Genomic DNA, 27,708 nt, shown 5'->3' with positions numbered 1-27,708 from the left:
TTTATTTACGTAACGGGGGAGGGGTAGTAGAGAGTATTACTGTTGTGATGTTAAATATAATAGTTGGTGAGCTGGATGGTATCCAGACATACAGATACGATGGCAGTTAGCAGATACAATCTATTATAATTAATCTTACAAGTTAGTTTACTGGTGGTAGAGCTTTGTGCAAGCTCGTCTGGGTAGGTACCACCCACTCATCAGATTTAGTACCGCAAAACAGCAGAACTTGGTATTGTTGTATTCCGGTTTGAAGGGTGAGTGAGCCAGTGTAATTACAGGCACAAGGGACATAACATCTTAGTTCCCAAGTTTGGTGGCGCAGAGTGATGAAAGCGATGGTTAACATTTCTTACAATGCCAATGTCTATGGACGTTGGTGACCACTTACCATCAGGTGGCCCACATGCTCGTTCGCCTTCCTACGCTATAAAAAAAATTATGACAGTTTAGTTAGTGATTTATAAATAAAAAAATCAAGACTAAATATTTTCCACCAAGACAACTGATACAGTGTAGATTTATAAAATAAAACGAATATTATTCCTATTAAATATGTAATCAAAAGAATTATAATACAAAACACTTTAAAGTAATTTTATAATAAAAACTATAATCTTAACAAATATTTAAATCATTCGCCATTATAAACGTTGCTTAGGGGTTGTTTAATTGAATAATCATTTATCTCTTTCAGTCATTATTGATTTGATATTCAAAAGAAGAAGACAGCATGCACACCGTTACATAGAATGACCGGTTATGTTTTATAGTTGGTTAACAATCTTACAATTTATAACAAAGTAACCCATTTTTGGAATAGCTACACGTAAAATCAATTTTATTTAAAATTTTATATTGAGAGAGATTTCTGTTAATATTTTTTTTCTTAATTGCATTTAATCCATATGATCATTTATCCAGTCTGTGTAAGCTCCAATATCTGTGAAGACGACGTATTCAGTTGGATCACAAAGCGCGGTATCAAGCTTGGCAACACTGAGGGACACGATTCCCCTCACATACCAGGCACCTTTGACATACCCCTTGATAAAATTACTATCCTCATAAGGCACGTAGACAGAAAATCCACCGCCACTGTCACCATTACACGCTGATGTCCCTAAAAAAGTTTATGGCTGTGTTTAAGTTTATGACCAAAATGGCTGTTTTTTCTTTTTCAAAATTGTAAACAATTATTTTCTTTCACCAGTTCTTCTCAGATTGACCGATGACCCGAGAGTACTTGATCATGGTAGTATCGCTGGACGTAACAAACGTTTTTTTAGGTACTCCCACACCATCCAGTGGTACGTACTAGACACACAATTCGTCGGCGAGTCCCACATTCACCTCATGTGGGGCAAACACGTTATTGCGTTTTTCTAGCGAGATAAAAAGGGCACTCCCAATGGCACTTTTACTTTGACTATCAATACGTAAATGTAAGGTTTTAGTCGCCAGACTGGTGACGCACTAAATAACTTACCATTGCGATGTCCAGCGCAGAACTTCTTGCCATTAAGAATTGTGGCAAAGAATAAGGGCTTACTTCTTATACATTCCAAATCTCCTATCATTGGCATTGTCGCTTCCTGAAGGACTGTTGAAAGTGATTCCGTCTGGTCAAAACCCCAGCCTGTCACCTGAAGTTTATTATAATATCTTAATCGGCCTGGAGTATGTTCTAGTTGAGCTAATTCCAGGCTGGTAACCTTTAGATTACATAATGTCGTTGGACCTTGTGTCTGTCCTAATGTGATATTAGATATTTCCTAGTGTAGAATATAAGGCTATTTACGAAATAATAAATTATTTGAGCGAAGCCAGACGATATTCAATCATTCAATTGATCGTTTTAGAATTCAAGTTGTCGACGAAGGATCCAAAGTATGAATGAGCAACTATTTTTAAATCGTCAAAATATCAAGAAATTATATATATATATATATATATATATATATTGCCTATTATATTTTTTAATTTAATTATAAATTAATTTGTACTTACTGTACCATGAACTGTCTGAGATGGTAGCTTCTCTTGCAACTTATCAAACCAAATACACGCAGCTTGTATATTTGAATTAAACTCAACAGCTGAACTCATTTTCAGTAGTGCAATATCATTATCAAGTGTTTTAGGTAAAAAATCTTCATGAGCGATTACTTCGTATACCTTAACAAAAGAGAAAATTGTAAAATGTGATTATAAATTATTACACTGTCTAAAAATGTATTTATTAGAATATTTATGTAGCAATTGTCAAGGACGTATTCTTTATTTTTGTATTCCCTCAAATTCTTTTCTAAATTTTCGATAACTATATATATATATTTTAAATATATAGGCTAGCGCTTGACTGTTATCACACCTGATGGAAAGTGAGATACAGTCTAAGATGGAGCGCGCTTGCCTAGAAGATGCCTATTCACATTGTAGGTGGTGAGGAAAACGGAGGTCGGGAGGGTATTCCAGACCTTGGCGATGCGTATCAGAAACGAGGTAGCAAATCTTTTCGTACGTGTCTTAAATACGTCAACTACGTACGGGTGGAGATCTTTTCGATACCTCGCAGTTCTATGGTAAAAAGGTGACGGGGGAACCAAATTAAATAGTTCCTGAGAACACTCTCCAAAATATATCTTGTAGAATACCGACTATTATTATATAATTAAAGCGAATCAAAAATATAACGCTACGCGTTTAAAATATTTATTTTTTTTGCTGTCGAAATTGCTTATTTATATATTTCGGTTCATTCAATTCAATCCGAGAATAAGATTTAAGCCGAGATGGCCCTGTGGTAAGAACGCGTGAATCTTAACCGATGATCGTGGGTTCAAACCCGGGCAAGCACCACTGAATTTTCATGTGCTTAATTTGTGATTATGATTCATCTCGTGCTTTACGGTGAAGGAAAACATCGTGAGGAAACCTGCATGTGTCTAATTTCACTGAAATTCTGCCATATGTGAATTCTACCAACCCGCATTGGAGCAGCGTGGTGGAATAAGCTCCAAACCTTCTCCTCAAAAAGAGGAAAGGAGGCCTTTAGCCCAGCAGTGGGACATTCACAGGCTGTTACGGATTACGGAATTCAATCATAATTTTATAATTGAATATTTTTCATGATTAAATATCCGGTGACGCGAGCCTGTTCTGGTTTTTTATTTTTATGTCATGTCCTAACAACACGCTTAATACTCGCTACTTAAATATTTTGCTTCCAAAACGCCCTGAATGCTGCTATCATTAGGCTCTAATTTAATATATGACTTTAAAGTCAAGAATTATTATCACTGTATTAAAATTAAAACAGACCCCTCTTTCTTGAGAATTAACATTTCCTCCAATTAAATTGTGTTTTCCCAAGCTGATACCAAGCGATTCTGGCAGGACAGCTGCGTTGTTAATCGTCACACAATGAGCAGCTATAACGTTAACATTGATTTAATTATAATTAAATTTAATATATTTAAAATTATAAATTATCATATTATACGAAATATCTATATATTTTTTTTAATATTTAAAAATGTATATAAAACTTATACTAATATTAGCGGCTCCGGCGGATGTTGTACTGCCATAATACAGTATTTTTTTCATTTGGTGACATACTAACAGTACTACCTACCAAGTCCAATTGTATTTTCAAACCACCCAGAGACCTATTGAAATATACACACAAAATTTCATCCAAATCCGTCCAGTCGCTTAGGGGGATTTAGGTGACAAACACACGTACAAAAGAATTGTATATATTAAGAAGACATATTGATGAGTTGATGATATCATTGGATTTACCAGTTAAGACGTAAATATTGGAAATCAGTGTTCCTCCACAAATGTACTTCAACGTTGCTCTTTCGATCCTAAATAAAGCGACATGCCACGGCCAATCACCAGGTTTTGAGAGGAACCCATTCGTGATTAGTTGATTGGGTCCTTTGCGCCTCCCACATTGAAGATTTGGTACATCTGGCCTTGGTTCAGCGCCAACTGGATGCCGTTGAAAATAGCCCTATTAAAGAAAAGTTTTATGAGAAACTGGAAAAGCAGCATAATGTCGCAAAGTTTCGTCCAAAACAGAATGCAGATTTCTTCACCATACATTCGTCGACTCTTGAGATAAATTATAAGCAAAAATACTAGAAAATTAATTCGTTATATATTGTTAAATTAATAAACAACAAAATTCAAAACAATAGATATCTACACTTTCGCTATCTCGAAATATTGCAAGTATTCTAAATTGTAGGAATTTAATATAGGTCTTAGCTTGAAGTGATACAGGCATTTTACATAAACAATTATAAATCGACATTTATTTAAAAACAAAATACTTACAAAATCAGGTTCCTTGCAGTTTTCCTCGCCTTTGATTTTGACGCTTAATAGATAAGGTGGCAATAAAAAGAAATGTCCTTTAACAACAAACTCCAATGTATCAGTATCGTTAAGTAATACTAATTTAAAGACGTTATTTCCTAATGTGACAAGCCTAGTCAGAGATTTTTCCTGAAATAAAAAACATTTTGTTTATTGTAGTACTAAATTAGTATTTATAATTAAAACGGTCGTTTTTGTCTAGTGGCTAGCCTGTACTGAATATTATTGAATCCGACAATGATTGGACTTTGTTTTAAGAAAATTGTTAAAAACAGCACGGAGATAACATAAAGGCAGCAAAACGCACAAAAATACTTTCTATACCTGATCTTTCGATACTGGAGTTATTTATTAGCACTCTATTTTAAAACTAAATTAATGTCATATTACTTTACAGCAGATAATCTCCAAAATGATTTCAAATTTTGTACTAAGGTACAAGAGGTTTTAGGTAAGCAAAATATACAATTTAATCCATTGTAATTGAAAATTACGTATCTATATTACACTATGCTGTCAAATGTCATTTTTAATAGCGATAAAAAAATGTATTAGATAGCCTTTTTATATAGACTGAAGTGTGTTCACTTAGTGGTCGAAATTTGACTACAATCGTTTTTTTTTCTATTTTATCGCTATATATTTTTTATTCATAACACAAAAGCTCGTTTATACCTGACAATAAATAAATAAAAACAAATTAAGTTGACAAAAATAGAAGAAAAAGTACAAAAACCTGACACTGATTTGTCTTTGCCTTGTATATATCGAGAAAGGTGAAAATAGAACTATATATTATAATATCACAGGATTCATCATCATTACAACCGACGGGAGGGGGGGATTAGTAATGCTTAACGTGGGTTATACTAGTTTCCACCTTCACCTTCGCTCTATGTGAGATGTGAAGTGTAAATTACCCTATACCCTATTCTGATTTCCTGACAATGTGTATGCAAAATTTCATGATGATCGATTCAACAATGACGTGAAAGCGTAAAAAACCGACAAAATCACTTTCGCATTTATATTCGTAAGAATTATATCCCGCAACCGAAGGATCTATTTACTATTGGCATAATTAGTTTAAAAACCACTAAAACATTAATAAAATAATCTGAATATTCATTTACCTCTGTTATCATTGCTTCCATGTCGAATTTCAATCTTATTTGAGTACCTTTAGTTAATCTTCTTTTAATTTGAATAGTGTACCCATCACTTAATCCAGGGGAAAAATATGAGACAATGTCATTTGTGTCATTGCATGGTGTGTCATAATAACGTGGAATTGAAGCTATGCTACCGGATAAGTCTACTTGACATTTTGTATGTATCACTAAAATTACTATTAGCAATAAACTGGACTTCATTAAGATCATATTAGTTTCTTCACTATTATGGTCCCTTAGATCCGATTAATTTTACGTATGACCATTAAGCAAAGCTGGATAGATACTAGAATATTTTAAAGCTAACAGCGTATGCTTCTCAAGTTACGAATCGTGTTACAGAAAAGTATATTTTTGATGTGTCCGTGTTTTTATTTTCTTATATTCATATGAAAAATATTTTTTGTCTTATTTTTAGTGCTCCACATCCCGAGGCCTTGAGTCAAATACTGGACAATTGAATTAAATGTTTTATTAATGGAATGAACGGTTTTTTTCAGTCAGAATATTTGCAGTAGCTTCCTGTTTGAAAGCTAGCTGTGTTTATAATCTCGTACCTCAGGAAGCACGTAAAGCGGTCTGTCTAACAGCTGAACTATTTCAGGTCGTGCTGGCAATGACGAAGAAAAAGACATAATATTTCTTATAGTTGCAATGTTTATAGGTGGTTGTGATTGTGATTGTTTACCACTTAACATTGGCTCTTTACCAGACTGCCTGTAGGATAGCTTGTAGAAGTCTCATTACAAGGCTAATGCCCTTTCTCGTCTTAAGAATAAGGTTTGGAACTTCCTGATAACTAATTTAAACTGGATATCTTCAATTTTTCAAATATATAATATTATATTCATTACACATTATTTTAAAACCTGGACACTTTGAATAATCCCTTACAGGTGCATTTTTTCGCGCAACATAATAAAAGTCAAGGTTAGTACTCGAAAACAAGTTCTACAGTCAATAAATATTTATTACTATATAATCCCTGTATACGATAATAATATGTATAAGATATTAATCGCTCATCACAACCTTAACAATAAAATCTTTATATAATTATTATATCCGTAATCTGACAGTGATCGTCTTGCGGTCGACGAAATAGAATTGGTTTTTAAGTTGTTTAACTATCCTTATCTAACCTTTACATATCACCAGATCATTGTTCTCTATTCAAAACTTTAAAATAAAATAAATGCATTTACTTATAATAATATTATTTTACATGATCAAAATTAAATATAAAGTAACCACCGGTTCGGAACGTAGATACTACAAGGAACTCAGTAGTCACTCTTTTCTGACAATTAAATTGCAGCCGTTATTATCTATCGTGCATTAAATTCAATGAAAATCAAATCAACATTTTTATGTCGTCTTACGGCCTTACTTACCAACGTTGCGTAGCGTGTGATTAGTTAAATAATGCTTTATCTTCTTCTTGCAAATGTCAAATCAGTAAAGACAGAAAAAGAGAAGTCAGTTTTAAACTAAACGCTAACGTAACGTAAATAAGGACCTTATTTAATAGTATATAATATTATATCGAGTAATATGCTTTATTAATCAAAGTTTTCTTAACATGTTATTTAAATTGATGTTCAAGCTTATATAAAAGTATTTTGTATCACACCACTGTTGTTAATTTTCGTTGTAAGACAATATCGTTGAACAGCTAGGAAGCCTCCATTCGTTTAATTTATCAGCACCGCTTTACTTGTTATATGGCGCTTATGGGTTTATGGGTATTGCTGGATTGATCTTAAGAAGCTTAACGTATATGACCTCTACATTTTGACTTGGTTTTTGGCGTGTATTGGATTATGAGAGTGAGGGAATAGAGAGTTCATCTGTGTCTGCGCACACGCTTGAGCACTATAATATATCCTGTGCACTGGGAACATATCTGGAGATTGCCCGCTGTGACCTTCAAAAATCATTTCACATTATGAGCAAAATTATATACTTTTAGACACACTAGTTTAGGCAATGCGTCGTCTGACAGTCGGTGTTAAGCTTTTATGTACTATATAGTTGAATTAACTTCTTCATTATACACTATATACAAGTTTAGGCTATACATCGTGTCAGTCAAGCATTATGAAGGTGAATTGACATCTTCACTGTAAATCGGATTCTGAATATGACTGTCCTGATAGTCAACTTGCTATCTCGCAGTGGCAATAAAATAAACAGAGACAATTTATTGCTATAAGAAAAAATCTCATGTTGACCGTGAATGGTAATCCAATTTTAATAGTCATTTGAGTATTCATAAAACAAACAAATTCATACTTCATTGCATTTTTGTTTATTTTTATAAGATTTCAATTATTTTATTACTAGCTTTATTTTTATGGACAAATGTTTTTTTCTCGTTTTAAATTTGGTCTTTTAGTATTAGTATATTCACGATTCATAGCAATTAACATGTAATCGTTCTAACCGAATACTTGAAAACTATGTTATGTTTTCCTTAACGGAACAACAGATACATAATTTAAAACTTAAAAACGTATTATACGCCTTATAAAATCCGTGCAATAAAAATTCAATAAGTTTTTTTTAAATCCAAATCAAACACGATAAATTAAAAAAATATACAAAACTGCTATGCTTAATTGAATATAAAAATAATTCCCATCTTATTAATTACTGGATTATTGTATGGGGGTTTTGAATTGTTTATTTAATTTCAATTTAATTTAATCCATATGATCGTTTATCCAGTCTGTGTATTGACCAACGTCTGTGAAGACGACGTATTCATTCGGATCACAAAGCGCGGTATCAAGCTTGGCAACACTGAGGGACACGATGCCCCTCACATACCAGGCACCTTTGAGATGCCCTTTAATAAAATTGCTATCCTCGTATGGCACGTAGACGACAAATCCTCCGCCGCTATCACCATTACAGGCTGATGTTCCTGAAAAATATAATTGGTACATTATTTTTTTCCAAATATCACAGTCCTTACAAGTTGATTGGTGTATTACTGATTCCTCATTTCGCTTTCCTTAAATAAGCTTAACCAATTGATATTGTTATCACTTATCAATTTTACCGCTAACGTAATTGATGTTGGATTTGTACATTGGGTTGCTATGCTCCGTTGAAGACAAAACATTATATTTAATGGAATCAGTTTTCATAGTAATAAAATTTTTAATGCGCTACCATTTTGATCGCCACTACTGACATTGTTGTGCAGGGGAGGAATAAACGCGTTATAGCTACTGAACCACCTCAGCTGGTTGATGGTAGGTATATTTGATATAATATCTTGTATTATGTGTGTTTGAGTGTGTTTGAAAAACATATAATTGATTAAAATTGAATCGACTTATAATAAGTATGGTATGGACTTCATCAAAATTCTTCATCTAAAATACATATGACGTAATCAGATATTTATTACAGTAGATGTTAGGTGCTGTTACAAAAATTATATCTTGTGGACATTTAAAAAATATAATTTTATCTATGTATGTTGAACGTATATCATTCACTTTCAATAATTTTGTCGATAAACTATTCTTGAATATCAAAACGAATACCGGTACGTATTCATTCAATCAATTTTGAAAAAGTCAACACAAAACAAGGCAGGCTGTCTGGCTTTTGACTAAAAACTTTATCAGAGCGCTTTGAACATTTTACGTTTAGAATTTTTCGGAAAATTTCAATTCGAATTGCAGAACTAGCAGTTAGTAATGGACATTGCAGTCGCTGTTTTACTGCTTATAGGTGACTGCTTATACCTGTGTAACCTTTTAAGGGTTTGTTAAATGGAAGTTTTTGAGCTTACTAAAGAAACTGAGCGGAATATTTATTTTAACAATTTTTAGAAATATATTTTTATTTAAATCGGTCTAGATACGATCGTTCATAATATACTAGCTACCTGTTCCGGCTTCGCATGGGTCGAATCATCGTCATATTTCAGACAATTAAATTAAAACTTTATTGAGTTATATACAGAACTCAAAAAACAGCCGCGATTGCCCAGTGATTAGAACCCGTGAATCTTAACCGATCATCGTGAATTCAAACCCGGTTAAGCACCACAGAATTTTCATGTGCTTAATTTGTGTTTATAATTTATCTTGTGGTTGACGGTGAAGGAAAACATCGTGAGGGAACCTGCATGTATCTAATTTCACTGAAATTATGCCACATGTGTATTCTACCAACCCGCAGTGAAGCAGCGTGGTGGAATAAGCTTCAAACCTTCTCCTCAAAAGGGAGAGGAGGTCTTAGCCCAACAGTAGGACATTAACAGGCTGTTACTGTACTGAGTTATATACACCTAACTAATAAGGAGGGTACTCATGAATAACTTCGTGGTGAAAACCGTATGAATATCTGTTCGATTATTTCTGTGTTTAACGCATTCAGATAGACAAATAGATAGATAAACAACTTCTTTTCCCTGAACTTTAAAAGTTTGCTGGTTTTACCCAAAAACACAGTTCCAGCAGGCAGAGCTCACATATACAACACGTGTCTATGAATAGTTCTCAATAATTTCCCCTGCTAATTGATATCAAAGACCAATTCATGTCACCTCAATATTAATTGGTCCCCACATAGTCTTGATTTAACCCTATACACTTTTCCTTTGGGGTTATTTCTAAATCCGTTATGAAATAAAAGCTACACGGAGTCTACCCGCTGAGCCGTAATAAGAAATTTCAGTGTTCGATTAACTGAGTGCCGCAGACGTAAGGGTTTCCATTAAAGTAATATTATGTTTAATGAATCACTGCCCAACATGTGTCCTTAAATAACTTAGTTTTTCTTAAATTTCAGTGTTAAACATAAACTTTATTTTTACCTAAAATTAGGAACCTAATATATGTACCTAAATATTATTGATACAAAGCTTACCATTACGATGACCAGCACAGAACTTCTTCCCATTTAGAATTGTGGAATAGAATAACGGCTTAGTTCTTATACATTCCAAATCTCCTATCATTGGCATTGTCGCTTCACGAAGTACGGTTGAAAGTGATTCCGTCTGGTCAAAACCCCAGCCTGTAACCTAATTAGAAGAGTATTATAATATTAAATAAATATTTCAATAGTTTTTTTTTTAATTCAGCTACGCTCTCTTCGTATTACTTGGTGCTTACTCGTGTAAAAAAATATGCGCTATTCAACTCAAATTTGATGTTACGAGTGCAAAGATAAAACGGTTATTAAATTATAGCATTAATTTGCTGTTTAACTGACCAAAATAGCATTATTATTTAAAAACAGACGTTTCTTCGTTGCGAACAAGTTTCGATTTTCTGAACTTCTAAACGTTACATTCATGTTTTCTCGTGATTTTTTACGCATTACTACCACCGAGCTATTAGTTGGACTGGCCTGGAATCGTAACGTCGTATTTTTGTTTACATTCTAGTAGAACAAAGGACCTTTTCAATCTTCCGGTGAAAAATATGTCTTTTAAAAATTTTCTTTTATTATTGAATTGAAAATAAAAACTTTAAAATTTCATTTAAAGTCATAAATTGTAAGCCGGTCTGTGGCCCTTTAAATAAATGCTTAGAAACTCATACCACCACACACAAATACATATATATGTGTACGTAACAGACATTCATACGACACATGAATCATCGAGTTACATTCAAGACCTGAAAATGTCTTCGGTTTAGACCTAAGTTATATCTACTAGGTTGGGTTTCTCTTATAATTTAATTTACTTCTAACATAATTAATACTTACTGTACCGAGAACTTCATAGGTCGGTAGTTTTTCTTTCAATCTATCGAACCATATACACGCAGGTTGTATGTTTGAATTAAATTCAACCGCTGAACTCATTTTCAATAATGCGATATCATTATCAAGTATTCTGGGTACGAACTCTTCATGGACTATTACTTCGTATACCTTAAAATTAACATATTTATTAAGTGCTTGTTTTCGCTCGAGGCTTCAGGCTTCAGTGGCTTGTATGTGACAACAGACATTTATAATATGGATTATTATTAAGGAACATTATAAAACCAAAGTTTGACGAATTATTCAAGTAATGTGATCACTATTTTTATCTTTACTTGTTGTACTAAACAAACAGACGGTTCATCTGATGTTAAGTTGTTACCGCTGCTAAAGCACATTTGCAGAACTGGCAATGCAAGGACTTTGAGTTTTATGCCTCTTAAATAGTAGTAGTAGTAGTAACAGACTGTGAATGCCCCAGTGCTGGGCTAAGGCATCCTTTTAAAGGAATAAGATGAAGGTTAGCAGCTTTCCATCGCACTGTACGCATGCTTAATCCGAGGGTAGGACCAATGAAAAGTTATTAGGTTTTTTGGCGAAAAAATCTCAGTAGCAACTTGAAGTCTGGAAGTAGTATTAACATTTCATATGTCTCGCAAAGTATATAAAACCGTTAGTTATTTAATTCTTTTTTATCGTGTCACATTTTGCCGTCCTATCGGATTATGAGAGTGATTGCAGGTAAACTTATGGTTGAAAAGATATTATTTTACATGATATATAGGTAGAGTTGTTTTGATGCAAAGTCAAGTATAAACGTGGTCGTAAACATTATATAATGTGCATTTCAAACAAACAAACAAAAACAAAAAACATACCCCTCTTTCTTGAGAATTGGCATTTCCTCCAATTAAATTGTGTTTTCCTAAATTAATACCAAGCGATTCTGGCAGGACAGCTGCGTTATTAATCGTCACACAATGAGCAGCTATAACGATGACATTGATTTAATTAAAATCAATTCTTATGCAATTAAAATTATCAATAGTAATATTATAAAGCCAATAGTTAGACTATAAACAATATTTGTATTATCAACATTTTCTAAGATAAATGGTAAAGGCTATTTGAAATTGATTTAATATAATATATGTGTTTTATGAATTTACCAGTTAAGACATAAATATTGGAAATCAGTGTTCCTCCACATATGTACTTCAACGTTGCTCTTTCCATCCTGAATATTGCAACGTGCCACGGCCAATCACCAGGTTTTGTGAGGAGTCCATTAGTGATTAGTTGATTAGGTCCTTGACGCCTCCCACATTGAAGATTTGGTACATCTGGCCTAGGTTCAACGCCAACTGGATACCTTTGGAAATAGCCCTATTAAAAATGATTATATAATTTAATGTCTTATAAATACTATATAATACTAATCATTTATTTAAGCTTGATTGAGTATTAAGATGCAGCGAGTCTTTAACTCAAGATCTTATTTTATTGACGCAAAGTCGAGTTTTATATTTCCTGTACTGTTGTTTACAAAGCGCCCGTTATATCTTGGATTCGCGGAATGTTATTGTTACTTATTACTAGTTACTTTATGTTCTTATTTAGTATTTCTAGAATGTACTATTTTTTTAATAGCTGTATCTGGAAAGTGATTTTTTAGTGCTGGCGTTGGTTGTTGTTGATTTTTGTTAAACTATGAAATCTTTACAGACGTTTTGATACACCCTCTTTGGTGTACCTTTCTATGATTTTGTTGAGTTAGTAGCTTGATATGTCTGTTTGTTTTTAATTCCAGGCAGCATCTAAACTCAAATTTCAGAAAAACAATTTATAAAAATATTGTATTCAATGTATTATCTGTGCTATAGAAATAAAATGTTAATTTCTCGTTGGAATTTTATTACGTTAAAGCTTATAACAGTTTAATAATACTGCTCCGCGCGGCTTCGCCCACGTTAACCGTTACTGCTCCAATTCCAAAGGCTGTAGCTTAATGTTATATAACATATAACTATTCTAATTAATTCTAGCTATCAAACTCATTTTTTTCATATCCGACTTGAAGATTCAAATAAATACATTCTTCAGCTTTTTAATATTTGTATAAATATTATAATTTGCACTTACGAAGTCTGGTTCATTGCAGTTTTCCTCACCCTTGATCTTGATGCTCACCAGGTAAGGTGGCAACAATGAATATTGTCCTCTAACTTCGAAATTCAATATAGTAGTATCATTCAGTAATACTAATTTGAAAACGTTGTTTCCAAGCGTAACGAGCCTAGAAATTTCCTTATTCTGGAAAGAAAAAACGGATTTGTTAGATATTTTTTTTTTTTTTTTCATTTAAGTTTACAAAACTGACTTACAACTAGTGCATACAAAATAAAATCTACGCTAAACAGAGTGTTAATAAGTTGCAGTCTTCTGGATGTAAACCTAGCATGCTTTAAAAAAACATATTTAACAAGAACAGTACTTGTGCAATTACTAACTAGTTAATTATTTAATTATTACATAAACTAATGTGATTTTGTTTTAAGTTTATTCTTAAGAGAACCAACAGATTCACTAAAGACATCTAGGTGTTGACGACTACAATTCGCAAGCGAGCAAATACGGTAAATTGGCGAATGTTGACCAAGATTTGATTTGACATCAGGTAGGCTAAATATTTTACGATTTTGTAAACGGCTACCTTGACGCGGAATGTAGAAACTAATTTTAGCAAGTAGATCAGGTGCATCAATATATCCGTGCAATAATTTGTATAAAAAAAGAAAGTCAGCAGCTTCTCTTCTATATTTAAGAGTTTGCACTTTATAATTAATTAGGCGTGCATCGTAAGAGTTAAAATTCTTAGCATTTAGATCTGTGTACGCTAAGTAATATAGAAAACGTTTTTGTACACGTTCTATTCTATCAGAGTGCACCTCATACCCAGGACTCCAAGCAACTGAACAATATTCTAGGATACTCCTTATTATACTATTGAAAACTAATATTGTCAAGCTTGGATCTTTAAAGATTTTCATTAATCTTAACACCAGACCAGATACTTGCGAGGCTTTTGATATGATGTAATCAATGTGATCTCTAAAGCTTAAGGTGTTATCTATTATCACCCCGAGATCCCTTACACTCGTTGACTCCGTAAGGGGCGTACCGTCGATGTAGTAAGTGTGTTTTAGTGGTTTTCGTTTTCTACTAAATGTAATATGAACACATTTATCCTTATTTAGAGTCATACGATTTGCAAGACACCAACAAACAAGGTTGTCGATGTCACTTTGCAGGATTTCTATATCCTCTGGTGATTTAATTTCCCTGTATATTTTTAAATCATTTGCGTATATTTGATATTTGGATTTAAGTACTTTTCCAACATCATTAATGAAAACAAGGAAAAACAAAGGTCCTAGGTGTGACCCTTGCGGTACACCAGAGGGTATATTACATTCGAGAGATTTAAAACCTTTCATGGCAACTAATTGGGATCGATTCTTTAAGTATGACTCACACCAACGTAACAAGGAACCATGAATACCCATACATTCCAATTTGGTTATAAGAATGTCGTGGTGGACTAAGTCGAACGCTTTTTTAAAATCCAGATATATAGCATGTACCTCATTATTCTTATCCACAGCTTCAGAAATATCAGATATGTAACTAACTAGATTAGATGTTGTGGATTTATGTGGACAAAAGCCATGCTGGTATGAATCAAAGTAAGGTTTTAAATGAGAATACATCTTTTTTTGAATTAGTGACTCAAAAACTTTCCCAAAAGTAGATAGTATGGATATTGGTCTGTAATTAGTTATATTATTAATGTCTCCAGACTTATGAATTGGTGTTATATAAGCAACTTTCCATTTAGCTGGGAATATTCCCGATTGAAGTGATTTATTATATATAGTTGTAAGAGGGTTAACTAAAACTTTAGCACAATTTTTAATAAATATAGGTGGTATTAGATCGGGTCCCGCCCCTTTATTGCAATTTAAGGATAGAAGCTGTGTTTTAACCTCATGGTCTGTTACAGAACATTTGGCGTATGTGTTATTAGTACATTTAATACTAGTTAAATATTTTGGGTTGAAAGGTGGTAACTTATGTGTGGTATCATAGATCGACTGAAAATTATAGGAAAAAAGATTACATATTTCCTGTCCTCCTGTAGCTTTTCTATCATTTAATATCATTTGATTGGGAATCGACTTAGAATTGCATTTTCTGTCTTTAAAATATTTCCAAAAGTATGTAGGGTTGTTACGAATATGGTCTGATATATTTTTTTTGAAGAAATCATAGCATTCAAATATCATTTCGTTTGAGCGATCTCTTAGGAGATCATAAGTGTATTTATCCATAGGATTTTTATACTTCTTGAATACTTTATGATATTTTGATTTTTCCTTAAGAGTACGTATTAGAGAACGTGAATACCATATGGGATGCTTGCCATCACGGGGTTTGGATTTTGGGGTATTTTTGTAAATAGCATTTAGATATAAGCTTCTTTATAAAAGATGATGCGTCTAAATGTTAACTGCGGGTATATTAAATTAATAATAATTAAAGTTATTTCCTCGCCACTGTATTTTATCTCCGAATAATAAGAAGGTCTAGATCCTATGGCGAGCTTGAAACCTTTTCACAACATTACTAGGACGGACAGATGGACGTTAACATTTTGTCAGAAAGGCACTGGTGGTAGGGCTTTGTGCTAACTCGTCTGGGTAAGTACCACTCACTCATCAGATATTCTACCGCAAAACAGCAGTATCTGGTATTGTTGTGTTCCGGTTTGAAGGGTGAGTGAGCCAGTGTAATTACAGGCACAAGGGACATAACATCTTAGTTCCCAAGGTTGGTGGCGCGTTGGCTATGTAAGCGATGGTTCACTGTTCTTACAATGCCAATGTCTTACGGCGTTGGTGACTACATACCATCAGGTGGCCCATATACTCGTCCGCCTTCCTATTCTAAAAAAAAATATATGTCGTCTTGTGACATAATTAATTTACTATTATATATTTATATACTAAAATATATTGATTTACTATTCATACAATGTGACTGTCATCATCGTAGTTCTAATATTATATACATGATTGTATAAAACATGATGATAAGAGCAAAGGCTATCAGCTCTAAAGTCAACACTAGAATAGTAATTTCGCTTATGCAAGTATATATCCTCAAAACGGAGAGGAGGCCTTAGCCCAGCAGTGGGACATTTACAGGCTGTTACTGATACTGATACTGATGTATATATAAGAGAAATATCACTCATCACGAGATCTCCTAAGCTATCCGCCCGATTGACTTGAAATTTGTCTCTTACACGTTCACTACGTATTTTACGCAAATCCTATCCAAAATACATTTTTTTTCGTATGTGTCGTATGAAGCCGGGACGGTTAGCTTGTAATATCAGTGGATTTATGAGTCTTATCTGAAGATCTTTTCAAATTCTGGCCTAGAACTTTGATCTTTATAATCTATATACAAATATATTATAAAGATACTGAAAAATGTGCATCTTAATTTGTGTTTATTTAATCGACGTTACACGAGTACATACCTAATAGTTCTATCTTTGGTTTTATGTTAAAGGTCAATGGGTTAAATATAATCAATGTCTGTGTTTAAAATTAGTTTATTTTACGTTAATTTATCGCTAAATTTCGTATGATTGTCTGGAAACTTTATAAGACAGACTTGGGTTTAGTTGTGAACCACCTATGGAGACCACATCTATATTTTTATTATCTATTATATCTATTCTTTATATCTATGGCATCTATTATATTAATAAAAAAGGTTACATTATATATTTTCGATTATTTTTTTGGGCGTACTTAGCTTTTTTTTCTATTTACGTAAAAATTTAGAAATATTTTATTTAAAAAAAAACTAATTTTGGTGATATGTACCTATGTTATAACTAATAAGTTTCTTGTATTTATTATTGATATTACAAAGATATGCCGTAGAAGTTTTTATAAACAATTTTAGGATCTACAAATATTTCAAGGCAACTTCTGATGTACATTATATATAGTTTTTACAAAACATAAACGTCTTGTCTCGATTGTGGAATGTAGGTTGACATTATTTTTATCTAAATGGTAGAGCTACCATACTTTGTGCATCAGGAAGTTATTATATGCCAGTCTATGATGACGGTCAAATTAGTATTTTTTGTATAAATCACGAAAACAATAATTAAATGAATCCTTCAAAGCCGGTTTCATCGTCGGTATATTGTATTTCATATCAAAGGTCATCTTATGGTCAGTAGCTCAGCATGGAGCTTACTATATCCACCTTTTATTCCGTCTACTGGTGTCATGATGGGTTGGCTTAATTTTTACCTAGATGATCGGAATTGCCATTCAACGGGAAAATTCTGCTTAAATTCTTGTCCTAATTTTACACGGTCATTATTTATGGAATAGTCAAGTTTAATTTTTATTTGTGCTTTAATGTAATTATTTTTATGTAAATAAATGATTTAAGTTTTTTATATTATTATTATTAGAAATACTTATTTATGTATTTCACTTATTGTATTTAATAATTAAATTGGTAATTAAGTTAATCAAATAGTTTTCTCGCGTATGTATATAAAAAGGAGAACTGAACGATTGTCATCGAATTAACAATATATAATATTATGATTTAATTAAATTCAAAATATCTCATAAGTTATTATATTAAAGATATTAAAATTAACAAATAATAAAATGTATTACTTCTACTGGTGTATTTATTATTATAAAGCACAATTTGTTTCTCGTTTGATAGTTATCCAATCAAACCTGTCAAGTACTAAGACCAATATTTTTGACCTGGTGTTAAAATGAATCAAATAATTGCTTAAAAATAAGCATTTGTAGAATATTCCAATACATAAATCTATCTTCTAGCACACTTTCCTTCTGATAGTGAAGGTAATATAAAAATTTCCGTTATAATTTGATTCTGAATTTTATTTAGGGATATATGGGTCAATTTCTATAGGCTAAAAGCATGGCAATTTAACTATAATAAAATAATCAGGATCCCCACTTACCTCTGTTATCATGGCTTCCATGTCGAATTTCAATCTTATTTGAGTACCTTTAGTTAATCTTCTATTAATTTGAATAGTGTACCCATCACTCAATCCAGGGGCAAAATATGAGACAATGTCATTTGTGTCATTGCATGGTGTGTCATGGTAACGTGGAATTGAAGCTATGCTACCGGACAAGTCTTGTTGACATTTCGAATGTATCACTAAAATTACTATTAGCAATAAACTGGACTTCATTAAGATAATGTTCTTCATAACTTCCCTCGTGCAAAATATAACTCATTTATTATTGATCCGTTGCGTTTGACGTATAACCATTTAGTAACGCTGGATCACTAGAATATCTAAGACCCTCTGATTCTCATGTTACGAGTCGTATTACAATTAAGTATATTTTGGATGTGTCTATATTTTGTAAAATAAAAATTCCATACAATATGACACCTTAAAGATGGGAAATGATGAAGTATTGTATACATATATAGTTGGATATCGTTAAGGTTTAAATTGGCTTGTGTTACTGTTTATAAGGTGTTAGATGTTTTATACCCTGTGTCTGCAATATTTAGGTCAGTTTTTCGTAAAAGTACCTGCACACAATATTTCCACCACTGGTACAGATTAGATTTAAAATACACACGATGAATTTCGGTTTTATGTTACATGTTGGTACTCAAATAAAATAAATTAATCTGTGCAGCATCTCTGTAGAAATGAAATTGCATGATTTAACTTTTTTTTAAATTGATAACTTTGAAAATATCCTTTCGGTCGCATTGTATCGTGCAACATATTTAAGTTCCGGCTTAGTAATTAAAACCAAGTTCGATAATATTCTAATAGTTTGCAGCGATGTAACAATTTTGGAACAGCAAAACCGGTTATATTGGTATAATTCGCCTTTTTTGAATGATCTCTGAACGAGTGATTTTTTTTGTCTCATAAAAAATCGTTTTATTATTCACTTATCATTAAAAGTGAATCAATCAACAGCCAATCGTTGTCCACTGCTGAACATAGGCCTCTCCCAAGGTGCGCCAAAGCTCCCTGTCCTCCGCCTTCCGCATCCAGTTGGTGCCCGCCACCTTCTTAAGGTCGTCGGTCCACCTGGCTGGAGGGCGCCCTACGCTGCGCTTGCCGATTCGCGGTCTCCACTCTAGGACTCGTCTGCTCCAACGGCCATCGGTCCTACGACATACGTGACCAGCCCACTGCCACTTCAGCCTGCTAATTTTGCAAGCTATGTCGGTGACTCCGGTTCTTTTCCGGATAATCTCATTTCTGATCTTATCCTTCAAAGATACTCCGAGCATAGCTCGCTCCATAGCACGCTGAGCGACTTTGAATTTGTGGACTAGTCCCGCAGTTAGTGTCCACGTTTCGGCACCGTATGTCATGGCAGGTAAGACGCATTGGTTGAAGACTTTCGTCTTCAAACATTGCGGTATAGACGACTTGAGGACTTGACGAAGGTTGCCAAATGCTGCCCATCCCAAGCGAATTCTTCGATCGGCTTCCTTCTCGAAGTTGTTCCTACCGACTTGTATTATCTGTCCTAGGTAGGTATATTCACTAACAACTTCGAGAGGTTTCCCCTCGACGTATATCGGTCCCGGCACGACATGCCTATTGAACATGACCTTGGTCTTGTCCAAGTTCATACCGAGACCGACACGCCGGGAAGACTCGCCTAGGCTACGCAGCATTTCGGTGAGTTGTTCCAGCGACTCTGCTATGATGACGATATCGTCGGCAAATCGAAGGTGTGAGATGTACTCGCCGTTTACATTGACTCCATACCTAGTCCAATCCAGCGTTTTGAAAACGTCTTCCAACGCGTTGGTGAACAGTTTCGGGGATATTACATCCCCCTGTCTCACCCCTCTGCGCAATTGGATCGCCTTCGTCTTACAGTCCTGGATGTGGACAGTCATTGTAGCGGCGTTGTACAGACATCTCAGTACCTCGATATATCTCCAATCGATATGACATCTCTGCAATGAGTCGAGCACTGCCCAGGTTTCGATGGAGTCGAAGGCTTTCTCGTAGTCCACAAATGCCATACACAGCGGCTGATTGTACTCTTCGGTCTTCTGCACAATCTGCCGAACAGTATGGATGTGGTCCACGGTGCTGTAGCCTGATCGAAAGCCGGCTTGCTCTGGGGGCTGGAACTCGTCAAGTCGTCTGGCGAGACGGTTCGTGACGACTCTTGAGAACAGCTTATACACGTGACTCAGGAGGGAGATTGGTCTGTAGTTTTTCAAGAGGGTTTTATCACCTTTCTTGAAAAACAGTACCACCTCACTCCCGCTCCACGTTTCCGGGGTCTTGCCATGTTGGATGACGGAATTAAAGAGGCTTGCTAGCTCTTTCAGGACCGGAGTCCCGCCTGCCTTAAGCAACTCTGTTGTGATTCCGTCATCTCCCGGAGATTTGTTGTTTTTAAGCTGTTCTAGAGCCGCCCTAATCTCTCCTTGGTCAACGACCGGGAGCTCCTCGGAGTAATGGCGCATAAGAGGGGCGCGCTGGTCATCAATACTGATTCCCATGGGTTTATCCGATCTTGAAGAGAACAACTGCCCATAAAACCTCTCTACTTCTCCGATAATCTCAGGCCTAGAGGTAACGACCCCACCATTTTCAGTTTTAAGTTTTGTCAGACGCGGCCTCCCAAACTTGCGAGCGAACACTTTCGATCCCCGATCAAAAGTGAATCATAAGACGGAATTCATTATCCAGTTCAAAATTTCTTCACATTAATGTTATTCCTGTTTATAAAACAATTTCAATTTCGTATTATGCGTAACTAGTTGCAAAAAGCACGCACAGTAAAGCCCTTAAAATTAATACAGTGGCGACAAGACTATCCTACAGTAATACTACTAATACTACAGCTGATACCAATACAATCTTTGTCCGGAAGAAGATGACTATGTAGGAAGAAGAAGGCGACTTGTGTAATACGAGTATGTAGTTTCAGTTCTTAATATCCATACTGAAGATAGTGCTTCATTTGTCTAGTGGCTAGATATAAGGCCGCAGACCCGGTGGTCTTGGGTTCAAATCCAAGGTCGGGCCAACAGAAAAAGTTATTAAGTTTTTCTGTCAAAGATTCTCAATAGTAGGTCGGAGTCTGTAAGTGGGAAGTGTGTACACTCCCGTGCCTCGGAAAGCACGTAAAGCCGTTGTTTTTAATTTTGTACACATAATATGTCCTGCGCACTTGGCTTATCGCTCTTGAGACTGGACGCCTTGGCCGAAATCGGTCTGGAGGACTAATATTATTATTATTATTATTATTATTACTGAAGGTAATATATAATGTGACTGTGTTTAAAACTTGATAGTTTAATGTATGTTCGTAAAAACATACAAGATCTTTCTAACAACTGTATGACACAAACATAAACTTTCAACCTCTTTTATTAATCTTGTATAATTGTGAAACTCATGAACTCGTAGAAAACTCGTGTAAAATTTTCTGATTCGTTACATCAGTAAAGGTACACATGCATACAGATTTATACTTGATTTTGAGTTGCTTAAGTCTTACAACTTATGACCTCACTTATAAGTTTGTATTGCTTAGTAAGTGTTCAGATGAACACTGATTTATCTATATAAGTATGTATTTACAAAAGAAATGTAGTATATGTAGTATATCAGTTGTCTGGTTTCCATACTACGAGCTCTACTTAATTTGGGATCAGATGGCCGTGTGTGAATAATGTTCCAGGATATTATTATTGTTATTTCACACTGTCCGTCGTCATTGATTTGACATTCATAAGAAGAGGACAGAGGTTTTAAAACTAAATAACTTCTAAATATATATCTTGTAATATATAAAAAACTCGTGTTACTAATTTTTATGAAATTTGTTATAATATGTATATTTGGGAGGTATGAGAATGGGTCATAAAGTATATTTCATACCGCTAGCTGATAAGGGATTATTTTTTCTATTTTCACATTTTTTAAATTTCTATTTTATTTTGATTTAGCTTTAAAACATACATATAACCACAAATTTTCACCCTCCTTACCCATCATCCCATTTTGTAATCACGATTTTAGTATTTTTGTATGAACAATATCAAAATAATTACTTATATTGAACCTCGTCGAACTTTCGTCTACGTCAGTCACGAGAAGTCGCGTCATTTTGATATTTAAAAATTTGCAAAATATTTAACGATTTATTTAATTGATAAGAAACGTGTTTTATGAAATTAAAAAGGTTGGTAAAATACTAAAAGATCAAATACATTATAGTTATACCGTTTTTATCAGTAAATACAACAATTTGGTCTATTTGTGTGTGTGTATCACAGTGAAAAATGCCAGCAAAACGCAAGGGGCCCATTCGGGCCGTCGAACTAATAAAGCATCAAGTATGCGTAATTATAGATCAGTAAGAACAGATGAACAAATAACTAAATAAAATAATAAATCCAACAAAATAACGAAAATGTGCGTGTGAGCATGTCACCATTAAACGGTTTGCTCATCAACAGCCAATCATTGTCCACTGCTGAACATAGGCCTCTCCCAAGGTGCGCCAAAGCTCCCTGTGGTAACTGGGGGCCTTTTTTTGGGCGCATCTGCCATTGAGGAGGGTTTGCCCATACTCGCCGCGCTGGGCAGGCGTGTTTGCGAGCGCAGTAGTGTGGTAGGTGCTCATCGGCACTTATTCAGTAGCAAGGCTGTTCCTAAAGTCAATTCGAAGACGAAAAAATATCGCAAAGGACTTTGTTCCTCCCCGGGTCTTTTCTTCCCCAACCGTACATAGCTTTTTTATCGTTTTAATTTACACGGGACTTATATCGTGTCTTCATCGCAATTTATGGAGGAAAGTCAAGAAACCGAAATTGTAGCAAGTGTAAATAATGCAATCTTAAAAAATAAGTTAATAAATCATGTAAATTAATTCAAGTATACATACATTACATACATTCAATATACACATGATTCGAGTTTACTATTGATATTATAAACAGAGAAATGATAATATATATAATCATATGCTCAGCGTCAAAAAAACTATCAAAAGAAAAAAAAAACAAAATCAATGACCATCAATGACCATCAAGCAATTATAGCAATTATATCAAGCAATTATAAAGCCGAGATGGCCTAGTGGTAAGAACGCGTGAATCTTAACCGATGATCGTGGGTTCAAACCCGGGCAAGCACCACTGAATTTTCATGTGCTTAATTTGTGATTATAATTCATCTCGTGCTTGACGGTAAGGAAAACATCGTGAGGAAACCTGCATGTGTCTAATTTCACTGAAATTCTGCCACATGTGTATTCCACCAACCCGCATTGGAGCAGCGTGGTGGAATAAGCTCCAAACCTTCTCCTCAAAAAAAAAAAAGAGGTGCGGAGGCCTTTAGCCCAGCAGTGGGACATTCACAATTATAACAATATTTAATTAATAGTAGACTTTGTTTTGATTGTTTGAAACTTTTAAAGACATTTTTGATGTTTAATTTATTGTTAAATGGCTTAAATTACTTTGACAATATTTAAAATAAAATCCTTTAGAAATAATATCATTATTCTGAATCAAATTTAATTATTTAATGCAATAAGTAAAACTTAATTCAGTTTGAATTCGGTTAGCAGCGCTACCTTTGAACAGACTATGTTTGTTTATATAGTTTGTGTGAAATAAATCATCTCGAGTTACGTAAAATATTAAACTATATTTCAAAAAATATTTAGCAGTAATTCAATTTTTCTGTTATAATAGAAACTGTTAGTTGCTAATAATTGAATCGATTGAAAGGCAATAAAAAGACGCGGTTAAATTAATATCTTAGAATCGCGGCAAAATTAAAATTCTCGCGCAAGAAGAAAAATTATGGTGATGGCCAACGATGCGACAGCGAAATAGCCAGTGCAAAGATTATATTCCATTCGTATGTACTATGTTTATTCCATATTCTACAGCCAAACAGCCAACAACAAGGAGCCAGTGTAACTACAGGCACAAGGGATAATTTAGTTGCCAAGGTTGGTGGTGCATTCTCAATGTAAGGAATGGTTAATATTTTTATAGTGCCAAAGTATATGGGTGGATGGGTGACCATTTACCAATATTATAAAGAAAACAAATTACGGACCACCTTTTACAAAAGTTCTGTCTCATAATGTGGGACGAATGTACGAGGAGTCATCACTCACACACAAAATCTGTAGACATAACCTAAGAAAACAATAATAAATAAACGCATGAAAAAATTCGCAGGATGGTTGCTTTATGCATATATGTATAATGACAATCAATAAGTCGCAAGGCCAAACGATGTCCGTTTGTGGCTTAGATTTGATTGATGACACCATGTTTATCACACGGACAAGTATACGTGGCATGTTCTCGGGTGGGCAATTCATAGAGCTTATTTGTGTTGGCTAAAGACGGACTGACAAAAAATTTCGTACACTCAATTGATCTTCGAAATTAATTAACTGCTTTAGGATAAAAATATATTACATTTTCACTTTACATTTAACTTTTAATCAAACAATGAATATGTCCATTACATTAATGAAATACATTGAATTAAGAAAATGAATGGTTGGTGTTTTTTTTGTTTTTATCGGCGGTTATCGTCTCAGCGGTCCTTTCCTTTTTCTGTCATAGATCCCATCCCCACACACACAATAAAATCGTTACTTTTTATTTAAAAACTAAAATATTAAGTAAATATAATATTATATGGCAAAACAATGTTTGCCGGGTGAGCTAGTATATGTATTAATTTAAGTGCTGAAGGTAGTCTAAGGAACAAATAACGCCCATATTTTTTAAACATTTACACAAGTATTATTTTTAATCCAATCCCTGTAAGTATTGATATCAGTGAATAAAAAATATTAATTGGGATCGCAAATTGTATTTGCATCTTGTCGACTGAAAGCAACGGAGGCAATACCTCTTATAGGCCAAACGCAGTCTGATGCTGAATTAGTTTCTTTGGTATCCGGTATGAAAACTACGAAATCGCCACCACTATCTCCATTAAATGCTGATGTACCTAGAACAAAATGAAATAAATAAACAGAAGTATGAAGATTAAACATCACATGCAGGCAGACACAATAACGCACACAATATGACGTCATCGTTATCATCACACTAAATAAAATGATCTCATTAAAACATGAGGATAAGAAATAATTATATGTATATAAACATCATTATATTTTCCGTTTTGTTGTGAGTGAGATAATAAGAGTAGCTTGTAATGTTTGCTTTTATAGGTTTGCTTATGTCGAGTTATATACAGTATTACACTGTATATAACTCGACATATTTTATAAAAGCAAACTTTTTCCACCGTTAATTCTTCGACTTTTTTTGGGCAACCAGTTACAAATGTAATGAGTCTGATTTATCAGGAAACTAGAAATTTATCATTATATTTATTAATTTTATTTTAAGCACCAAAAGTATATTTACATTTACTTACTTAATTACATTTACATTTATTTACTTAATGGTAAGTCTTATTTTACTTAAAATAAGACTTACCATTAAGGATTCCAGCATAGAACTTATTACCATTCAAGAAAGGGACGTAAAAAGCGGTTTTTTTTCTAATGCATGTTATGTCTTCAATTACAGTACAGTAACAGCCTGTTAATGTCCCACTGCTGGGATAAGGCCTCCTCTCCCTTTTGAGAAGAAGGTTTGGCGCTTATTTCACCACGCTGCTCCAATGCAGGTTGGTGGAAATATTTTCAATTTAAGGTATCTTAATATAGCGAAGATTCGCTGATAATAAATTCGACTGGTCAAAACCTGCATATCCCGATTAAGTATCCCTAACTTGTCTGTGAACCGTTTTTAATAATTCCCTCTGACCGAATATATGTTAAGGAAACACTGAAACGCTGTTTATAGAAAAACGATAGTTTTAGACCACTATCTCACTTAATAAGTGATGATAAGATCGGATGGAAACACGCTTATCCTAGGTTGTGAATGACTTTTAAGGATAGCTCATAATTTTTCGCATTACCATTGATTAAAATCTCCAACGGAATTCGCATTCGTCTCTGATATTGACATCGAAGTTTCAATAATCAGAAATTTCAAATTAAAGTTTTCCCTTAAAATTATTTTTTTTGGGAAACAAACAGTACATTCATTCTCAAAACTAAAATGTTAACTTTAGCATACATAATTAGAGTAGAACAAACAACTAAATAAAAATAAAAAAAACATGAGAGTAGGGGAAATTTAAAAATTTAAGAACTAGGTTTTAAATACGTACTAACACAAATTTCCTAAAATTCCGTTTCCGCAAATACAATAACTTATACTAGAAAAAATTAGAAGAAATAACTTGAGAAATACTGCACTGATAATTTCGCTAGTCGGCATTTTGTCAGTATTCATGTCAAACCACAAGAAGCAGGTTAAATATAATCGTTGAAAACCGCTGCCGTATTTAGCTTCAACAAAGCTATATAATTATTAACAGTTTTATGATCAAAATCTTCATGCACAATTGTTTTAAATACCTACAAATTTAGTTATTAAATTAAAAAAAATATAATATCGTCAAGTGCAGAAAAAATATTCAAAATAATGTTATATCCCTCTCTTTCTTGTGAATCTTTATCACTTCCTATTAAATTGTGTTTCCCAAGATTTACGCCTAGGATTCTGGTAGATTCTAGGTAGTTCAACAATGTCATTTTCAGTCACACATTGAGTAATTAAAACAAAATAAAATATGGAATTATATAAAGGTCTACAAATAAAAATATTGATTTTCCATACAATATTCTTATTTTATTACTTTATAAGAAAACTCAAATTTAAAATATAATTTAATTGTAACTTTATTAAAGATTTGAATTGTATCTCAAACGATAACCTATCCTATGAGCAACTGTCAAAGACATATTTTCTGACATTTCAATATGATAACTATGTATGATTTCTTTGTTGTATAAAAACTTAGCTTAAGAATATATTATTTTAAGAGAGATCATTAAGAAAAATGACTTTTCACATAAAAAACTTGATCTAAATTTAATAAACGTTATTTTAGTTTTTAACGCCTGTCTAAATTTTAGAGCAAAAATTAAACGATGTTGTTTTGTCTTCACATTTCTAGCAGGCCTTTAAAGAAAGATACAATAAGATCTATAAGCACAAGCTCAAGAGAATTTCTAAATTTTACCGAAATAACGGTAAATTTAATATTATTTTATTCCTATTTATTATTAATCATAAATATCAATTTATATTAATACAAAATGTCGTT

At 33.6% G+C, this 27,708-nt stretch overlaps 1 protein-coding gene across 6 annotated transcripts; it reads right to left on the bottom strand.

The window, feature by feature from the left end:
* Positions 1-889: 889 nt before the first annotated feature.
* LOC126777540 (chymotrypsin-C-like) lies at positions 890-18,751 on the bottom strand. Of its 6 annotated transcripts, XM_050500588.1 has the most exons (8): positions 18,459-18,750; positions 5,529-5,575; positions 4,354-4,524; positions 3,811-4,027; positions 3,325-3,434; positions 2,011-2,178; positions 1,490-1,646; positions 890-1,123 (listed from the first exon to the last, which is right to left on the bottom strand). In XM_050500588.1, exons 1-8 carry the CDS (start codon positions 18,667-18,669, stop codon positions 900-902), a joined length of 1,305 nt encoding a protein of 434 aa, XP_050356545.1. In that variant the 5' UTR covers positions 18,670-18,750; the 3' UTR covers positions 890-899. The 6 variants fall into 6 exon arrangements, with proteins under 6 accessions (XP_050356545.1, XP_050356550.1, XP_050356549.1 ...); XM_050500593.1 differs by lacking the exons at positions 1,490-1,646; positions 2,011-2,178; positions 3,325-3,434; ... (1 more) ...; positions 4,354-4,524; positions 5,529-5,575 and adding exons at positions 10,461-10,617; positions 11,310-11,477; positions 12,188-12,297; positions 12,479-12,695; positions 13,452-13,622 and having other exon boundaries at positions 18,412-18,751; XM_050500592.1 differs by lacking the exons at positions 3,325-3,434; positions 3,811-4,027; positions 4,354-4,524; positions 5,529-5,575 and adding exons at positions 12,188-12,297; positions 12,479-12,695; positions 13,452-13,622 and having other exon boundaries at positions 18,412-18,751.
* Between the last annotated feature and the right edge of the window lie 8,957 nt (positions 18,752-27,708).

The sequence above is a fragment of the Nymphalis io genome, chromosome 23, assembly GCF_905147045.1.
Source record: "Nymphalis io chromosome 23, ilAglIoxx1.1, whole genome shotgun sequence".
NCBI lineage: Eukaryota > Metazoa > Arthropoda > Insecta > Lepidoptera > Nymphalidae > Nymphalis > Nymphalis io.
Note: the sequence above shows the minus strand (reverse complement) of the source record. Positions and strands in the feature narration are given on the sequence as shown.

What these genes read in the sequence shown, in the direction of transcription:
- LOC126777540 (XM_050500593.1), bottom strand. Translation starts at nt 18,669, where the DNA reads ATGAAGAACATTATCTTAATGAAGTCCAGTTTATTGCTAATAGTAATT. An exon ending in TGGAAGCCATGATAACAGAG is followed by an intron (nt 13,623 to 18,411) that starts GTAAGTGGGGAT and finishes TTTTCTTTCCAG; the next exon opens with AATAAGGAAATTTCTAGGCT. An exon ending in CAATATTTATGTCTTAACTG is followed by an intron (nt 12,298 to 12,478) that starts GTAAATTCATAA and finishes TCATCGTTATAG; the next exon opens with CTGCTCATTGTGTGACGATT.